Source organism: Filicampus tigris, chromosome 18 (assembly GCF_054856515.1).
Source record: "Filicampus tigris isolate MCC_2025a chromosome 18, RoL_Ftig_1.0, whole genome shotgun sequence".
NCBI lineage: Eukaryota > Metazoa > Chordata > Actinopteri > Syngnathiformes > Syngnathidae > Filicampus > Filicampus tigris.
The window spans coordinates 316,143-333,255 of record NC_141234.1 but is presented as its reverse complement, the minus strand read 5'-3'; the positions used below and the strand labels follow the sequence as shown (position 1 = coordinate 333,255).

Genomic DNA, 17,113 nt, shown 5'->3' with positions numbered 1-17,113 from the left:
GCTGTTAAACATTTCAACTGATACTCTGCTTTTTGGATGACGGCGCATGGAATACATTGCGGTCATCAATTTCATTTTATTTCCTCAAATATCTAGAATTTATTACAATTTTGTGAAGACATTATGCCATATATTTCATTCATATGTAACTGACACAGACCACAACCACGTTTACGAATATACATGGAAAAAATGGTCATATTTATATGAATAATTACGTAATACATGTTTCACTAGTTGTGACTCTTTTCACACAAATTACACTGTGGTTATTTTTTTCATTTGTTTTTTTTCCCGCTGTCCTCAAATTAAATGTATTCAATTTTTGTGAAGAAATTCTTTTAAAACAGAATAAGCATTTCAGCATCATATTAATGCAACAAATTAGTTTGTGTGGTTGACTGCCCAATTTAAAATGTATAATGGTACTAGTATTTTCGTTAATAGTCATTCAAAATAAATGTATCGTTTTTATTGTATACATACAGTATGTTCAGGGGCTTTGGATAAGGGGCTGACGAAATGTCGTGATTTCTTCATTTCATAGTGTGATGATCTCATTTATACGTTATGGGGGTTTTCGACTCATTTATTTCTGCGCCCTCTCTCAGTCCACACTCCAGTGCAGGCGGTGGCGGTAGAGCAAATGTAAGCCGCCAACAACTCCACAGCATCAAAAAAAAAAAAAAAAAAAAGCAGGAAGTGTAAGCCTGACGTCACCTCTGCGTTAGCATGCGGCTGCCAACAGCTAGCAGCTAACTGGCTAACGGCTAGCCGCTCCGGTCCTCGGCTTCATTCGTAGCCCACCATGGCTGGGGGAGACTGGCGAGGCTTTGCGCTGGAGGAAGCTGAGCTGCTTTCCGGCCGCCTAAAGGACCTGCTGTCCTCCGGCCAAGCGTACGTCCGCAGCCACCTGGGCTTGGACTTGGGTCTGGAGCCCGAGCTGTACCCGACCTGGGTCACGCTGGCGACGGCCGCCGTCGGCGCGCTGCTCCTGCTTGCCGTCTCCTGGGCCGCCATCTGCGGCGGCCGCGGTGGCGGCAAGAGGAAGCGGAGCATCCCGCTGGTCACCCCCGGCGGCGGCCGCGGCGGCGGCGGCGGCGGCGGCCCGCCTGTCGCCAAGACCCCGGTGACCAAGACGGCTAAACCGGAAGAGACGAAGAAAAGAAACGCCAAGAAAGCGGGAGAGAAGGTCTGACGTTTTTAGTTGTTCGACTCGTCTCGTGAGCGTCGGCTAGCTTGTTTAGCCCAAATCGATTAAGTTGGTTTATTTGGAACAAATACGAGGACGCCATTTTGTCATAATTCAGTAGGCAAAGCTAATCGTTCGCTAATGACATGACATGTCATGTTAAAATGTATTCAGCTTCGATTTCCAAACCCACAAAAAATCCCCATGTACTGCCATTACATGAACAGCTTATTATCCAGCCATAGGTCATTTGACTAGAAAAAGTGTCTGCTTGGTAAACAAAGTGATTTAGTCAAACGCGCTGTAAATATACGGCATCCTGAATTATACCGGGCTGTTCAACTATAACCACAAATTAATTGTTAAATTTTCACTCGAATCGTTGTAAAGGCAGATGTTTGTTTTGATGTTGATTTATGTTACATTTCAGCAGAAGCTTCAGCCCAACGGACAGCCTGCTGCTGTTGCCGCCGCCGTGGTGGTGCAACAGGAAGTCAAAGTCCCGGAGGTGCTTTCAAAGCTGCGGCCTCCATCCAGCAAAACCCGGAAGGTACATTTGCCGTCGCCTCTTTTAGCTCCAAAATCCTTTTATGCTTATGTTTGCGTGCTTGTCAGCAGGCACCTGGAGCGCAGCCGCCTGCGCAAGTGAGAAAAGATAAGAAGAAAAGCAAGACGAGTGTTAATGCCGCACAATGTGTGATCACGCACGATGGGAAGGAACCTGACGAAGGTAACAACCTCCAACGTTGTGTTTCTCCCGCAAATGGTCAAAGCGTGGCATCTTACCACAAGTTGCAAATGTACGCCATGCTAAAGGTGATCTCAAGTTATGAAATGGCTTAAGACACACGTTTGTTCCTTTGCTTCCAGGCGCATGGGAGACCAAAGTCAGCAACCGCGAGAAGAAGCAGCAACGGCGGAAGGACAAGGGCACCGAGTCCTTCAGCGGCCCAGAAGGTGGGGGGACGCCCGCTGCCAAGAGCCACGTGGAGCCCGTCAGCAACGTGAAGAAGAAAAACAAAGGCGCTAACGGCATGTTTGAGCTCGGGCACGTCAATGCATGTCTACCTCATGAGGTGGCATGCAATCCTACTTTGGACCTCTTTGTTTCAGAGTCTCAAAACTCGCGGTCAGCCGACAAAGCGTCGTCATCCAGCCGAGGAGGCGACTGCGTCAACAGCCGAGGCCGGACCGACTTTTCTGTCAAGGTCCCGCCGACCCGGACGGGTTCCGTCGAGACCGGCGAGTGGGCTTCCCACTGCCGCACCCGAGCCGAACCCCGGTCCTGGACCCAGGAGTCAGCGGGTGGCGCTCAGACTCGGGTGGCCAACATGAAATCCGACCCGCTTCACCCGCTTTCTTTGTCCGTGCCGCACCAGAACGCGCCGGCGGGTAGGGCAAATTATCGGCGATCTTCCTGTCTCAAGGCCGTCCCGCCATCCCTCCTGTTCTGACCGTCTCGTCTCCGCCAGGGCCGCCGTCCGAGTCCGTGGATCTGCCGTGGACGAGCCGCGCCGATGAGGCGTGGGGCGGCACAAGTGAGTGCGTTCAACTTGTCCTCTTCACTGGAAACACCCGTTGCACGGTCTTAGGGCCGTGCCGCAAGCGCAAAGCAGAATGGCCGCTGAATCGCAGTACTGTCGACCTCTTCACGTAACGCACCCCACCTTTTTATAAAAGTGCTCCCTCCTTATCCCCCTCTTGCGTAACAGCAATACTTGCATGGTCTTACGGCCGTGTGCGAAATAAGTGCGAGCCTTCATGGACCCAACCGCAGTGCGGCTGACATTTTAATCGCCGCAATCCTTATGGAGTTATAAAAGTGTCGTCAAAACCTCAAAGTAACCCTCTTGGGTAATCACGGCACGGTCTTCGGGCCTCGCCGCAAATGCAGTCGCAGGACAGCGCACGACGTCATCGGCGGAATACTTGCTCCGATATTTGGAAGTCTCGCAATATTGCCAGCAAGTCACGCGTGGTCTGAAGGCGCTAGCACAAACGCAGACCTGATCAAAGGTGTCCCTGCCGCAGAGGCCGCGGACCCCGGCTCCGACTGGAAGGCCCCCGCGGAGCACTGGGGCAACTACGAGGAGCCCCCTGTGGCGACGAGGCCGCCGACGCAGCCGAAGGAGCGCACCTCCACCGACGAGGTCCGACTCTTCAAAGTCGGAATGGTGCCACGCTAGATGTGCTTTTTTGTTTTTGTTTTCTTTAAAGAAATACCGTGGTGGTGGTGGTGGTGGTGTAGGTGGCGGAGGGTGACAAGGACGGTGAGGATCCAGCAGGGGGCGCCACAAAGTCCAAGAGGAAGAGGAAAAAGAAGAAGTCAAAGGAAGAGGAGGCCATACCCGAGGCTCAGGCAAGACATGTTTTGTTATCACGTCGCCATCAGAGAGATTGACCCCCCCCCCCCCCCCCCCCAAAAAAAAGAAAACATCTGCAGAGTTGCTTCAGGGTCTTTTAATTTGACATTTGACTCAATGGGGTTTGCTGGAATTGGCTCTTTGACTGTGTTACTGCTAAACTTGGATGTCGGTTAACCTTCACCTAAATAGAATCAGCTTAGCGGCTGGCCACCAAATTTGGAGATGAGCCGATTTTAAAAAAATCCATAAATAAGTGCAGGGGAAATGGCGTTTTTCAACTTTTGATGTTTGACCTCATTGTGCCCTTGAACTTGACTTTCAAAAGTTGACTTGTGTCAAAGCGTAGACGCTACGTGGTGTTTCCTTACACATTTAGGAGACCTTTGGCAGAAAAAAATGTGTTCATGTCTGTCAAAATGCATGCGTGAGCTAGCAAAATGTCTTTCCGTCTTGTGAAATGAAAGTGTTGTGGTTGACCGATATCAGGTGACAAACTTGCTACCCAAACCTGAAGATCTTCCCGTCGCTGCCTCCAAAAAGACGAGCCTATCGTCATCTCGGAGTAAGTCTGAATTTTTCTCCAACAACGGAACCAGCAAATGGGCATGTTGAACCGTCACGTTTGTGTTTGGCAGAGCGACCCGAGCAAGCCGCGGCCGCGGCGGCGGAGACGGCAAAAAAAGACAAGAAAAAGGTCAGAAGGGAAACCTAAAACTCACCTGATGGCTCATTTTCCAACCTTTTTATGCAAATGATTGTGGAATTTGTCAATATGCAATAATGAGCAGCTTCTTTTTGGAAAACATTTTGTATCCAATTATTGATAATAATAAGACAAAAATGATCATGTAGTGGGCGACGTGAAGTGATGGAATGTGGCGAGGACGGCGTCCTATGGACTTGAGTCGAATTTGCACTATTTTTGCTGCACACTGGACTTTTCATGTCATTTTTATCATTTGAGATTTTTTTTTTTCCTTTTTCCACTTTTGTTTACGCTTTGATCGAATGACTTCCCTGCTGTCCTTGTAAAAAAAAAAAAAAATCTGTAATGACTTTTGTGACATTGCTAGTCGTGAAGAATACTGCTTAACTGAAGTCAATTGAATTTCCTTTGAGGGATTATTGTATGCCGGTTAAAATTCAATTAAAAGCCACCAAGGGGCACTGTAACGTTAAGTGTTTAGAAATTGTAATGTCATTTTATAGGAGAATTGGAATGTTCAGTTCTTCAAGAGCCCTCGCGAGGAGTTGTATCGTGCAAAAGTCGATGTAATTCTTTTTTTCTTGTAATTAAGTCATTTAAAGAAAAGGAATGAGAAAATCGAACTTGACAGTAAAAATTGTCAAACAACAATTTGAAACAAATTAAAAGAGCCGCTGAAATGTCAACATTTGAAATTAAATGCCATTTGAAATGAGAATGCCCCCACCAGGGGAGGGGGCATTTCATCATTTCACAAAATCAACATTTGGAAAATTAACAAGATTTAACTTAGCACTACCATGAGTCATTGTAGTGCAAAAAAATATTTAAAAAAAAAACCTCTGAATTCAAAATTACAATTGAATTGAATTCATTAAAAGCGGGAGGGGGGGGGTCAATCAGTGTAAGGCAAAAAACAAAGTCACAATCGGGCACGGTAAAAAGATTTTTAAGACAGATTTCAAGTTGACTACTATAATTACCTCACGAAGTATTGACACATTGCACTTGACTCATCTCCTCACACGTTGCAACTTTTTTCTGTTCGCAAATGAGACTTTTGCCTCTTGTTAATGCCGATTATATCGAACATAAAGCGATCGCGCTTAACCTGAACTGGCTGCCGATGGCGTCTAAAGGACGCACACCCGCGCCTGTCGCCAGGACTGTTTAATTAGATTTTTTTCTTTTGTGTGATTATCACTTTGGTTCCTGTGACGGTAAAGCGCGAGGAGGTTTAAGTGGAACATAAAAAACAAACGACCGCCGGAATTTGATTCCGTTGCCTTAACCTGTCGCCAGTTGTGTACAAAAGCGCACGGGCGACCTGTGTTTTGTTTTTCCGTGCTTTCCTTCCAATTGTAAGTTTTGATGTCTTGCATGACTTTGAGAAATACGAATAAGAATCGTGAGATCTTTTTTCAAGCGACTCAAGAAAAACAGCAACCGGTTGTTTGTACGGTCAAGAAGAAGAAGAAAAATAGATGTCGCACGCACGCAGGCAGGCAGGCAGGCAGGCAGGCAGGCAGGCAGGCAGGCAGGCAGGGGCGGCTCGATTTTTTTTTTACTAATGATTGAATCCATGTATTTCTACGACTCGTCTGGAAGAAATGACGTTGTTTATTCAGGTGATACGAATGACGTTTGTATGTCTCAAAATGTACAAATAAATGACTGTACTTGATTTTACTCATGGAACATGATGAATATTTGTGTATTTTCACCAGTGTATCAAAGGGCCCGTGATGAATGTTTGTAAAATGTTAAAAGCACGTCAAATGCAATGACACACTGTTATTTGAGAGGATGACAAAGCGTTCCCACGCCGCCATCCCGGCCGGGTGCCTTGAGAGCCGGCGACTTTGGCCAATGGAGAGCTGGTCGTCGTGCCTTGAGCCTTTGCAGTCGCGCCTCTTGACTTGATCGCGCAGGTTGCGTTCTTCCCCCATTTTGAGGACCTTTTCCATTTGCGACGCTTGCTCAAAGACACGTCGCGCAGACCCGGGTCACATTGCGCCCAGTCGAGCGCGTCCAAGTTGACGGCGCACCAAGACAGATGCGCCTCGTCGGCAATTTGACGCCTACGAACGCTTTCGGGGGAAAGGTCGCGTTTCCCGGCGTGAGACGCGCAATCCTTGACGCCGCGCCAGCGAGGAGAACAGCTTGGACTGTCATTCAGCAAAATGAGGCAGCCAGGAAATGTAGATACTGCTAGGTCGAAGGTCTAAATCACGATACTTAGCCTAATTATCCGACTTACCGTATATGGATTATTTGAACCGACATTAACCTCAGCTTCGCCTTACCTAACAATTGCGCGTGCTCGTTCCGCAAGATGAGGCAGCCAGGAAATGTAGATACTGCTAGGTCGAAGGTCTAAATCACGATACTTAGCCAGGAAATGTAGATACTGCTAGGTCGAAGGTCTAAATCACGATACTTAGCCTAATTATCCGATTTACCGTATATGGATTATTTGAACCGACATTAACCTCAGCTTCGCCTTACCTAACAATTGCGCGTGCTCGTTCCGCACGGAAAGCCGACTCGCCGAGATGTCGTTCCTAACAGCAAAAGCTAATACGGTATCGGGGGCTCGGTTGCCTCTCGATACAGATCCGCGCGCTCCTGCGGCCGTCGGAGAGCGAGTTGCCCCCAACAGTTATAGAAAACGATATGCAAACCAAACACACCAAAAACACCAGCCACTATCATTTCATGAGTTATCTGCGACATATTTCTTCCGACGCCGATTGGTTCTCTTTTCCCCGCCGTCTCAGATGACGCCTTTTCTTGTGCACGTGACTCGCCGGGTTGTCGCCAGCGCCCGTTCTCTGCGTTCCGAGAGGCCGGGGCCGCTGTTTTTCACTGGCGGCACCTGCTACCATCAAACCGCCCGCACATTGTGTTCCTCTGACACCGCAACCTGGAAACGGCCCTACTCCTACTACAACTTTGAATCGTTCATAAATGGTTAACATTGATTCACAAACCAATCATAAAAGCCTTCAATACACAGCTGAATTTTGTACCTTCCGCGCAAGAGCACTTGATTGATCTGTCTGAAAGTAGATGTGATTTGCAGGCATCAAGTCACCAAACTTGTTTCATGAATAGCTTTGTCCAAATGATTGACATGGGATCTTTTCAGGCGGCGCGGCACGCCTGACGATGGCTCACAGCAGAAATCGAAACAAAAATCAAACACGCCGGCAAAAACATTGAGCGTGACTTCTATCTAATCTAGAAAAGCACAAATCATCTCTGCGGAGAACAAAAGTTTTCACATCCCAGCGCGATGGGAAAGCGCTTGGACGGACGGAGACGCCTCTCACTCTCGCGTCGCGCCACCTGGACCGAGACGAGCACAGCTAATAGTCGGCAGCAAAAGAGTCCCCAGAAGGCGCGTGGGCCAACTCGCTCATGACGTCGGCCGCGTCGCACTCGGAAGCGGACTTTGAAGCGGTCTCGCAACGGGAAGCGGGCTCCGGATGGGCGTCGGCATCTGCGGGAAGCAAACGCGGCGAGAGAGGAGCGGCGTTTGGCGGCAAAGCCGGACTTTGGACGGAAAGGCGCGACCTTTTACTTACGAGCTGCCGCGTATTTGGCTGCAAGGGAAAAAGAGCGAGAAAGTTGCCGTTTGCGTCCGTCCCAAACGCTGGCGCACATTTGCCAGGCGCACATTTGCCAGGCGCACATTTGCCAGGCTCACCTGCTCCACTCCTGCGGCGCTTGACGACGACCGCCAGCGGCACCGCCAGCAGAGCCAGGAGCGCCGAGGGGACGGCGAGGGCCAGCGTCCAGTTCCGCACTTCTCCAGGACCGGAGCAAAGAGGAAGACGTGAGCGGGAAGACGGCAGGCCGGCTAGCCTGTGGCGGGCGGGCGGGCGTCTGACCTGGGCTGCGCGCGTTGCTCAGGATGCTTTTGGAGTCCAGCTGGGTGACCACGTCGTCCTTGACGCCCGCCAGCTGGAAGACGCATTGGTAGCGGCCCTCCTCGTGGGCCGGCGGCGGCGCTTTCAGGTGGGCCGCGGTCTGGAAGGTTCCGTCGTGGTTGGGGAGGGTCTCTCCCATCTCCACGTCATCGTGGAGCTCCTCGCCGTCCTTCCTCCAGAAAAGGGCGGCTCTGGACGGGTAGAAGCCGCTGGCGTGGCAGGTGATGGCGGACGACGGCGTCTTCTGCAGCAGCGACACCACCGGCAGCTCTGAGGAGACGAAAAGAGACGAGTGAGAGGACGGCACGCGAGCCGGCCGGGAAAACGATGGGCGCGTGCTGCTACCTGTTCTCATCAGGACGTCCCTCCCGTGCCTCACAACATTCTTCAGGAAAGATCGACAAGTCACGTTGTGGTATTGCCGCTTGTATTGGCGATAGGAGTCCGAATGGTCCCACGCAAGTTTGGTGGCGAATGCTTCCGGCTTGGCTGCGATCCATCTCAGCGTCTGCAACTCAAACGACAGGAATTCTTCTCCGTCGTAACCGATGTGGGTCCAAGCGTCCAATTCGTCCGTCTCGTCGTCCCATTCGCAGCCGGAGACCCTCTGCATTACGTGAATACCTGACACAATGCGCGGACGGACGGTGACGTGACGTCGAGCTTGCGTCTTTTTGACCGGCGTCATCTGGAGTCAAAAGGGAGACTTTTTCCACTTTTGAAAAAAGCCACGGAGAAAGAAAGGTGAAAATGTCTCCCTTGTGACCTCAGATCACAGTCGCAAAAAAGTGTCCGAGAGACACTTGAAGGGAAACCGACCTCCAGTGTGGTTGAAGCGCTCGTTCCACTTATCAATGCTGAACTTGGCGACCAGCTCGTTCCCGATATTTCTTCGTGTCTCTGTCTCCCAGTAGTGCGGATAGTCGGCTGTGATTTTCTTCATCCACTCCTGTTTGGCTACCAGTGTCCTGCTCGCGCTGTCGTAGTGAAGAATCTGAACGTCGTCAACATAAGAAACCACCCGGTACTCTGGCAAGTTTGGAATGTTGGAGGTCACGGTTCGGAAGTACTTGTAGGAGTGAATCACTGAAAGAGAAGCACGACAACATTTGATTTCTTGGATGCCCCCAAATATTTGACTCTTCTTATGAGACATCATTGCGATGAAACATTTCAAAACTTCCAGGAAACGCCAAATATATTGTAGTGTTGCAGTGAATCAGGCCAAGCTGCGAGCTACCAACAACTCTTTTAATAAGTGACGGGAAGGTCAGTGTTGGCCGTAAGCAGGCCAGAAACGACGACGCCGACGCCGACGACGCCCAACAGTTTCCTTTTTTTCTGTCCGCTCTCCGCTGTCCAACCTCCCGCTGCCCTCACGGTCCGCACAGACGACAGGAAATCACATCCCGTCACTAACGCACAAGGTCGCTACAATATGTTGTTTTGGTGTTCATTTCAATGAGGTTTCTGTTCAAGGTCATTTCCCCCGACATCTCAACGGATTTGCCAACAGACACGTCATTTATTTAGGCAAACTAAAGTTTGCTCCCGTATCCTTTATTTGCTTCTCGATTCGATGGCATACTTGGTATCATTGAGTTCGTTAGACTGCCTTTGCACACCCTGCAATCATTTCGGCACTCGTGATGAATTGTCGGGTGTTGCGGTGAAGGGACCTTGTCCCCCTGAGCAGTTGCAAGTGTTGCTTCCTTGAAAAAGAAGCCGATTGCGAGAGTCAAGTTGTGCACTTACCAGGCGTCACGCCGTGGATTTGCACCGCCGCCACAAACACTCCAAACAAGTTCAACACCTTCCACATCTTCTGCTCCTTTCGGTCCAAAATGACACCGCCTCAGCTCGCGACACGGCAGCCTGGCGATGATGCGCTAATTCGGCTTGCTCCGACCTTTTTTTTTTTTTTTTTTTTTTACAAATTCCCTCGCATCGCGTCGTGTTGTTCCGCGGCTCAATGAAGTCGAGTGTGCGTAAGAGGGAATGGAAAAGTCTTCCTGTTTTTGCGAGCTTGTGCTGAAACAGCGACGCTAGAGCGGAGACGTCAAGACCTGGCACGCGCTTGGGCCTTTCGGGGAAATCACGTGACCACGCCTGCAGGCTTGTGTGCGCGTGGCTGCAGAGCGCAGTTCTCGGCGCGGTTCAACTTGGGGTGGCCCTGACCGCGTGACTCCGCCCACGCGGATTCTAAGTGCCTTTTTCCTTTCACAATTTTTGGGCGGATTTAATGAAGCGCCGTCTTATGACGTGACCCGTCTATTCCAAAACTTTAAGACATCGGAAATCACAAACTCTCACCCCTCAGTCAGTCTGGGCGGAGCTATGTCAACTGTTGGACGGAAGTGGTCCAAACGACTATTTTGACGGCCGTTCTGGGTGAGCAGAGGGTTGTAGAGCAACAGAATCAAGTCCATCGTGTTCGGGGACCCCGAAAATGCGGGAGTTGGCCGTTGGTTCAGAGTGTCTAGGCCATTGCGTTCAAATGTTGGGGTCAAAAGACGCCCTCCACTTAGAAAGGAGTGGGGTGTGCAGTTCCACGTGTCCCCAGCAGAGGACGCACTCCCTGTTTGGTCGAGGTCAGTACAGTATTCGGGTTTCGGGCAGTCAGTCATTTTCGGTGTCTGTAATGGCGACACCAACAAGAGTCCACTCTTTCTTTTGGTGGGTTCGGTGCTCATGTTGTCGCGGAAGACAATAAAAACACAACATTCTGTGAGTCTTCACCATTCGAGCGTGTCAAGGCGCAATTTGAAGAGAAAAGCGCTTTGTCGACGGTTAGACGCGTCCGAACGCTGTTAATAGAAAGTGACTGTTCAAGTTTCTTCTGGTGTAAAACGTACAATCCGTGACGCCAAGCCAGCGTGGGGAATAGTTTGGACTGGCATTCATGTGTGCAACGAGTGACTTTTGTCAACTACTTTCGGGATGGTGAAGAAAACAATCAACAACTACTGATTTTCTCCAAATGTATCCAGAGTATTGTGAAATGAATTCTTAAGCAACGTTTCATAGAAAAAAGGAAGATGTATGTTCTGTTTTATACTTTAAATCAGCGCAATCAACAACAAGTCACATTCTGACTAACAAAAAGCGATACGATACAAATTGACTTCATTTTGGAAAATTTGCAAGTGACATGAGAGGCGATACGAGTTACTTGATCCAAAGAAATCCTCATCACAATGTGACTGTCGTGATTTCTTTCAATTGAAACACGGTGTATCTCCAATACACCAAAGTCAGCAAAACCCTTTGAGCGTGACGTAGCACAAATATCATGCGGCCCAGATTGAAATCACAATTCAGACTAATGTGAATTCAATGTAACGCTGTGCCTGAATAAATACGAACTTATGAACAATAGTTAAAAGCGTGCTCAGCAACCTCTGTGTTTAGTCATTCGTGCGATCAAAGTAAATGTGTGCATTTCAAATTTGCTGCGATTGTCCAACTATTGCGCGGCTCTGTTGCCGCCGACGAAGTGAAACGCAATCTTTTGGTTTCTTTCATTCCATTGGCTGCTTGAGCTGCACTGTCCAATTAGGCAGCGGCGGGCGCGGCCGTACGCGGACGGGCCGAGAGAGACCATCGGTCACTTGCCATGAGTGACGGAGGCAGACCCGGAACGAGTCGTCCTCGTGAAAATAGCTTCCAAACAAGTGCACGCGCAGGCGACTGGTTGGTTTAGGACTGTTTGTAAGCCCACGTCAAGTGAGTTCTTCATGCGCGCATTCTGTTGTGTGTAGAAAATCAAAATGCTCATCTCAATTAGCGACCTGTCCCAGCACGCTTACGCAAATGCGAAGCCCTTTTGTTCGCCTGTGCGCAGAGTCCAGGGCTGAGCCAATCATTCCTTTCAAGACTCTCAAATGGCAAAGAATGTCATTTGGGGGGAAACGGTGCCATTTTAATCGGTAGTCGGTAGGCTTTATTTTTCATACGCTGTGTATGTATACTGTATTCATTTATTTCTAGTGTCTAAATAAGCCGCGCAGTTTAAGACGTGCAGTCCGCATGTTTTCATGTCAATGTGTCACGAAACACGGAAGGTTCGACAGGTTTTCGGAACTCGAGAAACTTATTTCATGTGAATTCATCGTTCATTTGTCTTTATTTGATCGTCATCCTAACCTACGAGACCGAAGCCTGTATGTCTAATGAATGCAGTCCATCGGATATTGTTCATTGTAATACAGTATTGTAGCATGTATCGCATGTGTCTGTTCAAAAGTCAATGGGAATAGAACCTTGACCCTTTGGCTCGCGTTGCAAGTGACGTGGCCTTTTCGTGTTTTTGAGGTTTCAAGACTGCCCGGCAGCATCAGGCCTGCAACAAATCCAAGAGGAAAGATGGAGGGAATACTTGAGAGGACAAAAGATGGAGAAAACCTGTGACAGGAGCCTCCCGGAGCCCCGCGAGTACGCTTTCTTTGTCGAATGCAACACACAGCCATCTAACTTCTGCACGTTGTTTTGGGGACATTTTGACATTGATCATCACTTAGGATAAAAGACTCCAAACTTGAAGTTCTGTCGTCATCGTGTAGTCCTCCATCGGCAGTGCGGCCGCAATCAGCCAAGCCTTGTAGCCAAGTATTGTTAGCTAGCTAAACACCGTCCCGTCCTAACTAGAGGAGTGTGTAGTTCTGTGACTTGACCCTCTGTTCATGCACTTGACACACGCTTTTGCTGATTCCTTTTTATTGGCGGTAAAATGAAATCATCATAATGATAATAATCGTCATCGTCATAATAATCGTCAAACCATAAACTCTGAATCGAATGGCAGCTCGTAAGAGGAAATTGTCAAAGGTACAGGTGTGCCCCCCTTCCTTTTATCGACCAAGGTATGATCCTTTCCATAGTGTGGGAGGAAAGGCTTTGAAAAGTTTTTGGGGAAGTGTTTTCTTAACATTTGACACACTCAATAAATCGATCGATCATCAATTGGGATGTTGCTTTTTCAACTGGTGGTAGCGTTTGAGCGAGCTTCCTGTAGTCGCCACTAGAGGCCGGCTGAGGCCCGCTAGTCAAACCAAAACATATTTCCACCAAGTCATGTGCACTTACAGACGTTCTTTCATGTCTTCACCTTGTTTTATGTGCCATAGATGACAGATTTGCTCAATATGTGTCAACTCGGCCCCTTTTAGAGCCTCTCGCTGTCTTTCTGTGCATATGCTGACGGGGCGCGCGTTGCATTGAAGTGTTAGGTATGCCAGTTGTAAAAAGGATTGCGCCTGGTGCCCCGGTGAATGGAGGCAGCGAGGCGGACGCCGATGGCCGTAATTCTGCCATCCGGCAAACGCTGACCTCTGTGGAACCTGGCGGACCTGCGGGGATTACTGTACACATGCATTTTGAGGGGTGGGGGAGGTCATGTGGGGCGCGGGCGGGGGGGGGGGCCCTCGGGAGGAGCGCCGGCGTGGCGCAAGGTGGCCAGAGTTCACTCAGAGGAGGAGAAGAGCCATCGATATTTGCTTCCCGGGCTTCAGATGAACTTGCGAGACGAGTTGTTTGTCCTGCGGTTAGGGGTTGACATGAAAAAGCTGTTCAGTCCGTCCCCCGGCTGATCCAGATTGCCGTCCCCGCGCGTTTCCATCGGGTCTGATGGTGTAGACGGCGCCCTTCGAACCCTGCCCAACTGGCAGCGTTTGCAAGTAGGGCGGCCGCTGAGGGACAACAAGTCATTCAGCTTCCAGGTCCTCCTCGTTGGACTCTTGTGTTTGTTGTGTGAGTCCATTTTGGAGTTCACAGTGTCCTCGAAAGGTCACGATGGGAACAGATTGCTGCGCTGCGCTGTGTCCGTGGAGCCTGTTAGGTCTGTTGCCGTCCAAGACGTACACTAAAAGGAGCAAGGACACTAAATCATCCCCGTTGCTCGGAAACATGTTTCTATTTTGTCTTCACCGGCCTTTCTCTTCTTTTCTTTTCTTTTTTCAGTCCTCGATCGCTTTTTTTTTGGGTCCTTCCTCTTATGTAACCAACGCATGTTGGCTTGGAACAAGGGGCGTGGAACTTCATTCCCCGTTGAGGGTCATGTCGATTTTTTTCACACTGCAAGTCCTGGTAATATGTGATCCTTTTTCACGGCAGCTACTGAGAAGCTAACGTAGCAGCTCCCATCTTGACTCTGTTTTTGTTCAAGGCCACCGAAAGTCAAATGGCCGGCAGTCACGCAGCGTCCTGCCTGAATCAAAATCCTTTTGTCTTGCCCAATTTGTCACACGTGACAAGCAAATGGCAGCTAGCGCGAGGAGCGAGAGGTCGACATGTTGATTGGTGTTCAGCGCTCTGTCTCGGAGATGGCCTCAAATATATGACTGAGAATACTACAAAGCGAATCATTTTGCCGGCCAAAAAGTGGATCCAAAGTGCGGGAAGCTAACGCGGCCGTCCGTCTTACTTGCGTCCGTGGTCTGTTTAGTCGCAAAAAGTTTGTCGGGAGAAGCGCTGCCCGACAGGAGGTGGACAGCCGCCAAAATCAAAGCGGCGCTAAACGCGGCTAGGCGGAAGAAACCAGGCTGGGAAAATTGCTCCCGAAGGAAGCGCTTTGGCGTCGGCCATTTGGAGTCTCCCGTGCGCTCTTTGGGATCGTTTGGAACCGGCCTCCCGCCCGCGGGAATTCTTTGGCCTGATTCCAGGCCGCCTTTCTGGCTTCCTTGTGCGGGACTGCAGAAGGCCGGCCTTGAAGGAATGTTGGCCGAGACAAAAGGAGGGTCACCCGAGTCATGTGACGCTTAATGCGCCAAGCGCTAGAAATCCAGTCTGGACGCGCCGCTTGCCTCCTGTCCAAATTCTTGACCATCTCAAATTAATCCCGAGATGCCACGCCGAGATGAAAGGGATCGGCCGTGTTGGGAAGTCATTCGTTCGTGCCATACTCGCTCACTACGGATTATATATATATATATATATATATATATATATATCTTTTTTTTTTGGGGAGGGACCGGAGCGCCAGCGCTCAGTCCGTCTCTCAGTCATTAATCAGTTAGTCTGTCGGTCTTTTGGTCCCTCAGTACATGAAACGGCGTGCCGGTCCGGTCCATTGGTCTGCCGGTCCGTCCCAGGGTCGGTCCCTCGGTCCGTCTGTCATCAACCTCCAAAGGTCAGCCTGTCAGTTGGTCGGACAGTCGGTCCGTTGGACGGGCAGTTGGCCTGTTAGTCTCTACGTAAGTCTGTCGGTCGGCCGCACTCTCAATCCCCTCCATCGTCGGTCTGTCTGTTTGTCCTTTGGTCGCTCTGTCAGTCCATCGGACGGTCAGTCTTCGGTCAGTCTTCGGTCCGTCTGTCCGCCGTCGGCCAGCCGGTCACTCGGTCGGTCGGCTGGACTCTCAATCCCCTCGATCGTCAGTCCATCGGTCGGTGTTTTTGTCTTTACTCTGCTCGGTCGGCCGTCGGTCCAACGCTTTGACTGGCAATCCTTCCGATCAGCGGTCTTCCTGTCCGTCCCGACATTGTTGTCTACGTTGTCTGTCGGTCGGTCGGTCGACGCATCGGTCGGCTTGTTGGTCTCCGCGTGTTCATTGATTGGTCGGTCCGTCGATCCGTCTGTCGGCGCGTCCATTGGCCGGTCTCGACTCCGCTCGGTCGTCCCTCCCCCGGTAAAAACAAGCCCGAGGAGTGTTTGCTGTTTCAAGCCGCAGCTGTGCGTGGCCGGCGTACAGCTGGCCGGCGTCCCGCCGACGTTCCCACGGGCGTCGTCTCCGTCTTCCCCCGCGGACCGTCCGAAGCCTCCGGGATCACGATAAGACTCGAGAGCTTTTGCCGGGGCCCTTCAAAGACGCGTTTACAAGAGCAAACGATCACTCGTCCCGTGTCTTAATGGCTTCTCGGGCTGGCCGTTATCTCGGCGACGCCGAGACGTCATCTCCCCAAAATGTGTGCATGGGGTCAAGCGTCCTGACGGCCTATTGTTTGTTTGCTAATTGCGCGGTGGGTCAAGGCCGCACAAGCGTCTGTAGCGGGAAAGTCTTGCTTTGTTCTTCTGGACGGCAGAGGGGGGAAATGTGACCGTGCCGGAAAAGTTTCACGTTCCAAACAGAGACGGCGGGAGCTCGCGCCGAGGGAAGTTGTGCTCTGATTATTATTGTTTTGGGGGTGGGGGGGGGGGGGGGTGTTGGTTCATTTGAGGAAAATTTGACACGATAAGAAGTTGATAAGCCCCCGGAAAACAAGCTAACGTGGCCCCTGAAGTGGTGGGGAAAGTTTGCGGGTGACAGAAGTGGGGATACAGAAAGCAGACATCCTGTGGAAGCCTCACAATGTTGGTTGGGATTTTTCAGTGCCTTCCAAATAATGATGATAATGAGCTTCAGAAGCTCAGCGTATCGCTATTGAATAGATGGTCGCTGGTCCGGGAAGTGGGATCGGCTTATTTTCAGTCCCCCGTTCCAAAATCTGGTCTTGTACTCTTGCGGCAGTCCTTTTGTTCTGATGATAGCTTATGTGAAACCTCCAAATTGTCATACCAACACGTTGAGGTAGCTTTTAGTGAGCCGGTTTTGGTGACGGAAGTGGGGTACCGCAACAGATAAGGTGGTTGAAAATAATTCTGCTCTGGCTAATATCGATCACGATAAGTTGAAGGCATTCAATGAGATGCGCATCGAAACGACGATGAATTCCTTGCTCTCGGAAGTAGGATCCAAAGGGTTCTGCTTCCAAAGGAAGGGTTGCGCGCGACCCATCCGTACCAAACGTGGCTTTTGTGACAGAACTCTCCGATGAAAAGAAAGCAAGCTGTTTGCCATTCGTCAGAAGGCTGTTTTTAGACAAGTGGGGCCACGGGACAATGTTTGACTTGACTTCCTCTTTAAGAAGTCGCTGAACTTGTTCTTTTCTTCTTTTCTTCCGAGTGTCACTCTGAAGTTTTTCCCGGGGGACGTTCCGGCCC

General features: G+C 50.1%; 2 protein-coding genes across 9 annotated transcripts; one reads left to right on the top strand and one right to left on the bottom strand.

Moving 5' to 3' along the window:
* The first annotated feature begins 695 nt into the window (after positions 1 to 695).
* Positions 696 to 5,962, top strand: LOC147131735 (protein LYRIC-like). Of its 8 annotated transcripts, none has more exons than XR_015082268.1 (10): positions 696 to 1,192; positions 1,623 to 1,742; positions 1,808 to 1,922; positions 2,063 to 2,584; positions 2,665 to 2,730; positions 3,224 to 3,342; positions 3,441 to 3,551; positions 4,045 to 4,120; positions 4,194 to 5,757; positions 5,790 to 5,962. XR_015082268.1 is itself a non-coding variant. In XM_086015547.1 (10 exons), the coding sequence occupies exons 1-10, from the start codon at positions 809 to 811 to the stop codon at positions 4,268 to 4,270; spliced, it is 1,503 nt and encodes a 500-aa protein (XP_085871673.1). In that variant the 5' UTR covers positions 698 to 808; the 3' UTR covers positions 4,271 to 5,962. The 8 variants fall into 8 exon arrangements, 7 of the variants coding, with proteins under 7 accessions (XP_085871670.1, XP_085871669.1, XP_085871668.1 ...); XM_086015547.1 differs by having other exon boundaries at positions 698 to 1,192; positions 1,626 to 1,742; positions 1,811 to 1,922; ... (1 more) ...; positions 2,306 to 2,584; positions 4,194 to 5,962; XM_086015546.1 differs by having other exon boundaries at positions 698 to 1,192; positions 1,811 to 1,922; positions 2,063 to 2,224; positions 2,306 to 2,584; positions 4,194 to 5,962.
* Positions 5,867 to 10,331, bottom strand: LOC147131734 (major histocompatibility complex class I-related protein 1-like). Its single transcript, XM_086015551.1, has 7 exons — positions 9,955 to 10,331; positions 9,019 to 9,285; positions 8,545 to 8,823; positions 8,161 to 8,469; positions 7,977 to 8,075; positions 7,855 to 7,872; positions 5,867 to 7,769 (listed from the first exon to the last, which is right to left on the bottom strand). The coding sequence occupies exons 1-7, from the start codon at positions 10,019 to 10,021 to the stop codon at positions 7,636 to 7,638; spliced, it is 1,173 nt and encodes a 390-aa protein (XP_085871677.1). The 5' UTR covers positions 10,022 to 10,331; the 3' UTR covers positions 5,867 to 7,635.
* Positions 10,332 to 17,113: the final 6,782 nt, after the last annotated feature.

Excerpts from the sequence above, each read along its gene's own strand:
- LOC147131735 (XM_086015541.1), top strand. The coding sequence starts at position 809 with ATGGCTGGGGGAGACTGGCGAGGCTTTGCGCTGGAGGAAGCTGAGCTG. Across the intron at positions 3,343-3,440 it reads AGCGCACCTCCACCGACGAG|GTGGCGGAGGGTGACAAGGA; the intron begins GTCCGACTCTTC and ends GTGGTGGTGTAG. Across the intron at positions 3,552-4,044 it reads AGGCCATACCCGAGGCTCAG|GTGACAAACTTGCTACCCAA; the intron begins GCAAGACATGTT and ends GACCGATATCAG.
- LOC147131734 (XM_086015551.1), bottom strand. The coding sequence starts at position 10,021 with ATGTGGAAGGTGTTGAACTTGTTTGGAGTGTTTGTGGCGGCGGTGCAA. Across the intron at positions 9,286-9,954 it reads AATCCACGGCGTGACGCCTG|TGATTCACTCCTACAAGTAC; the intron begins GTAAGTGCACAA and ends CTTCTCTTTCAG. Across the intron at positions 8,076-8,160 it reads GAGCAACGCGCGCAGCCCAG|TGCGGAACTGGACGCTGGCC; the intron begins GTCAGACGCCCG and ends GTCCTGGAGAAG.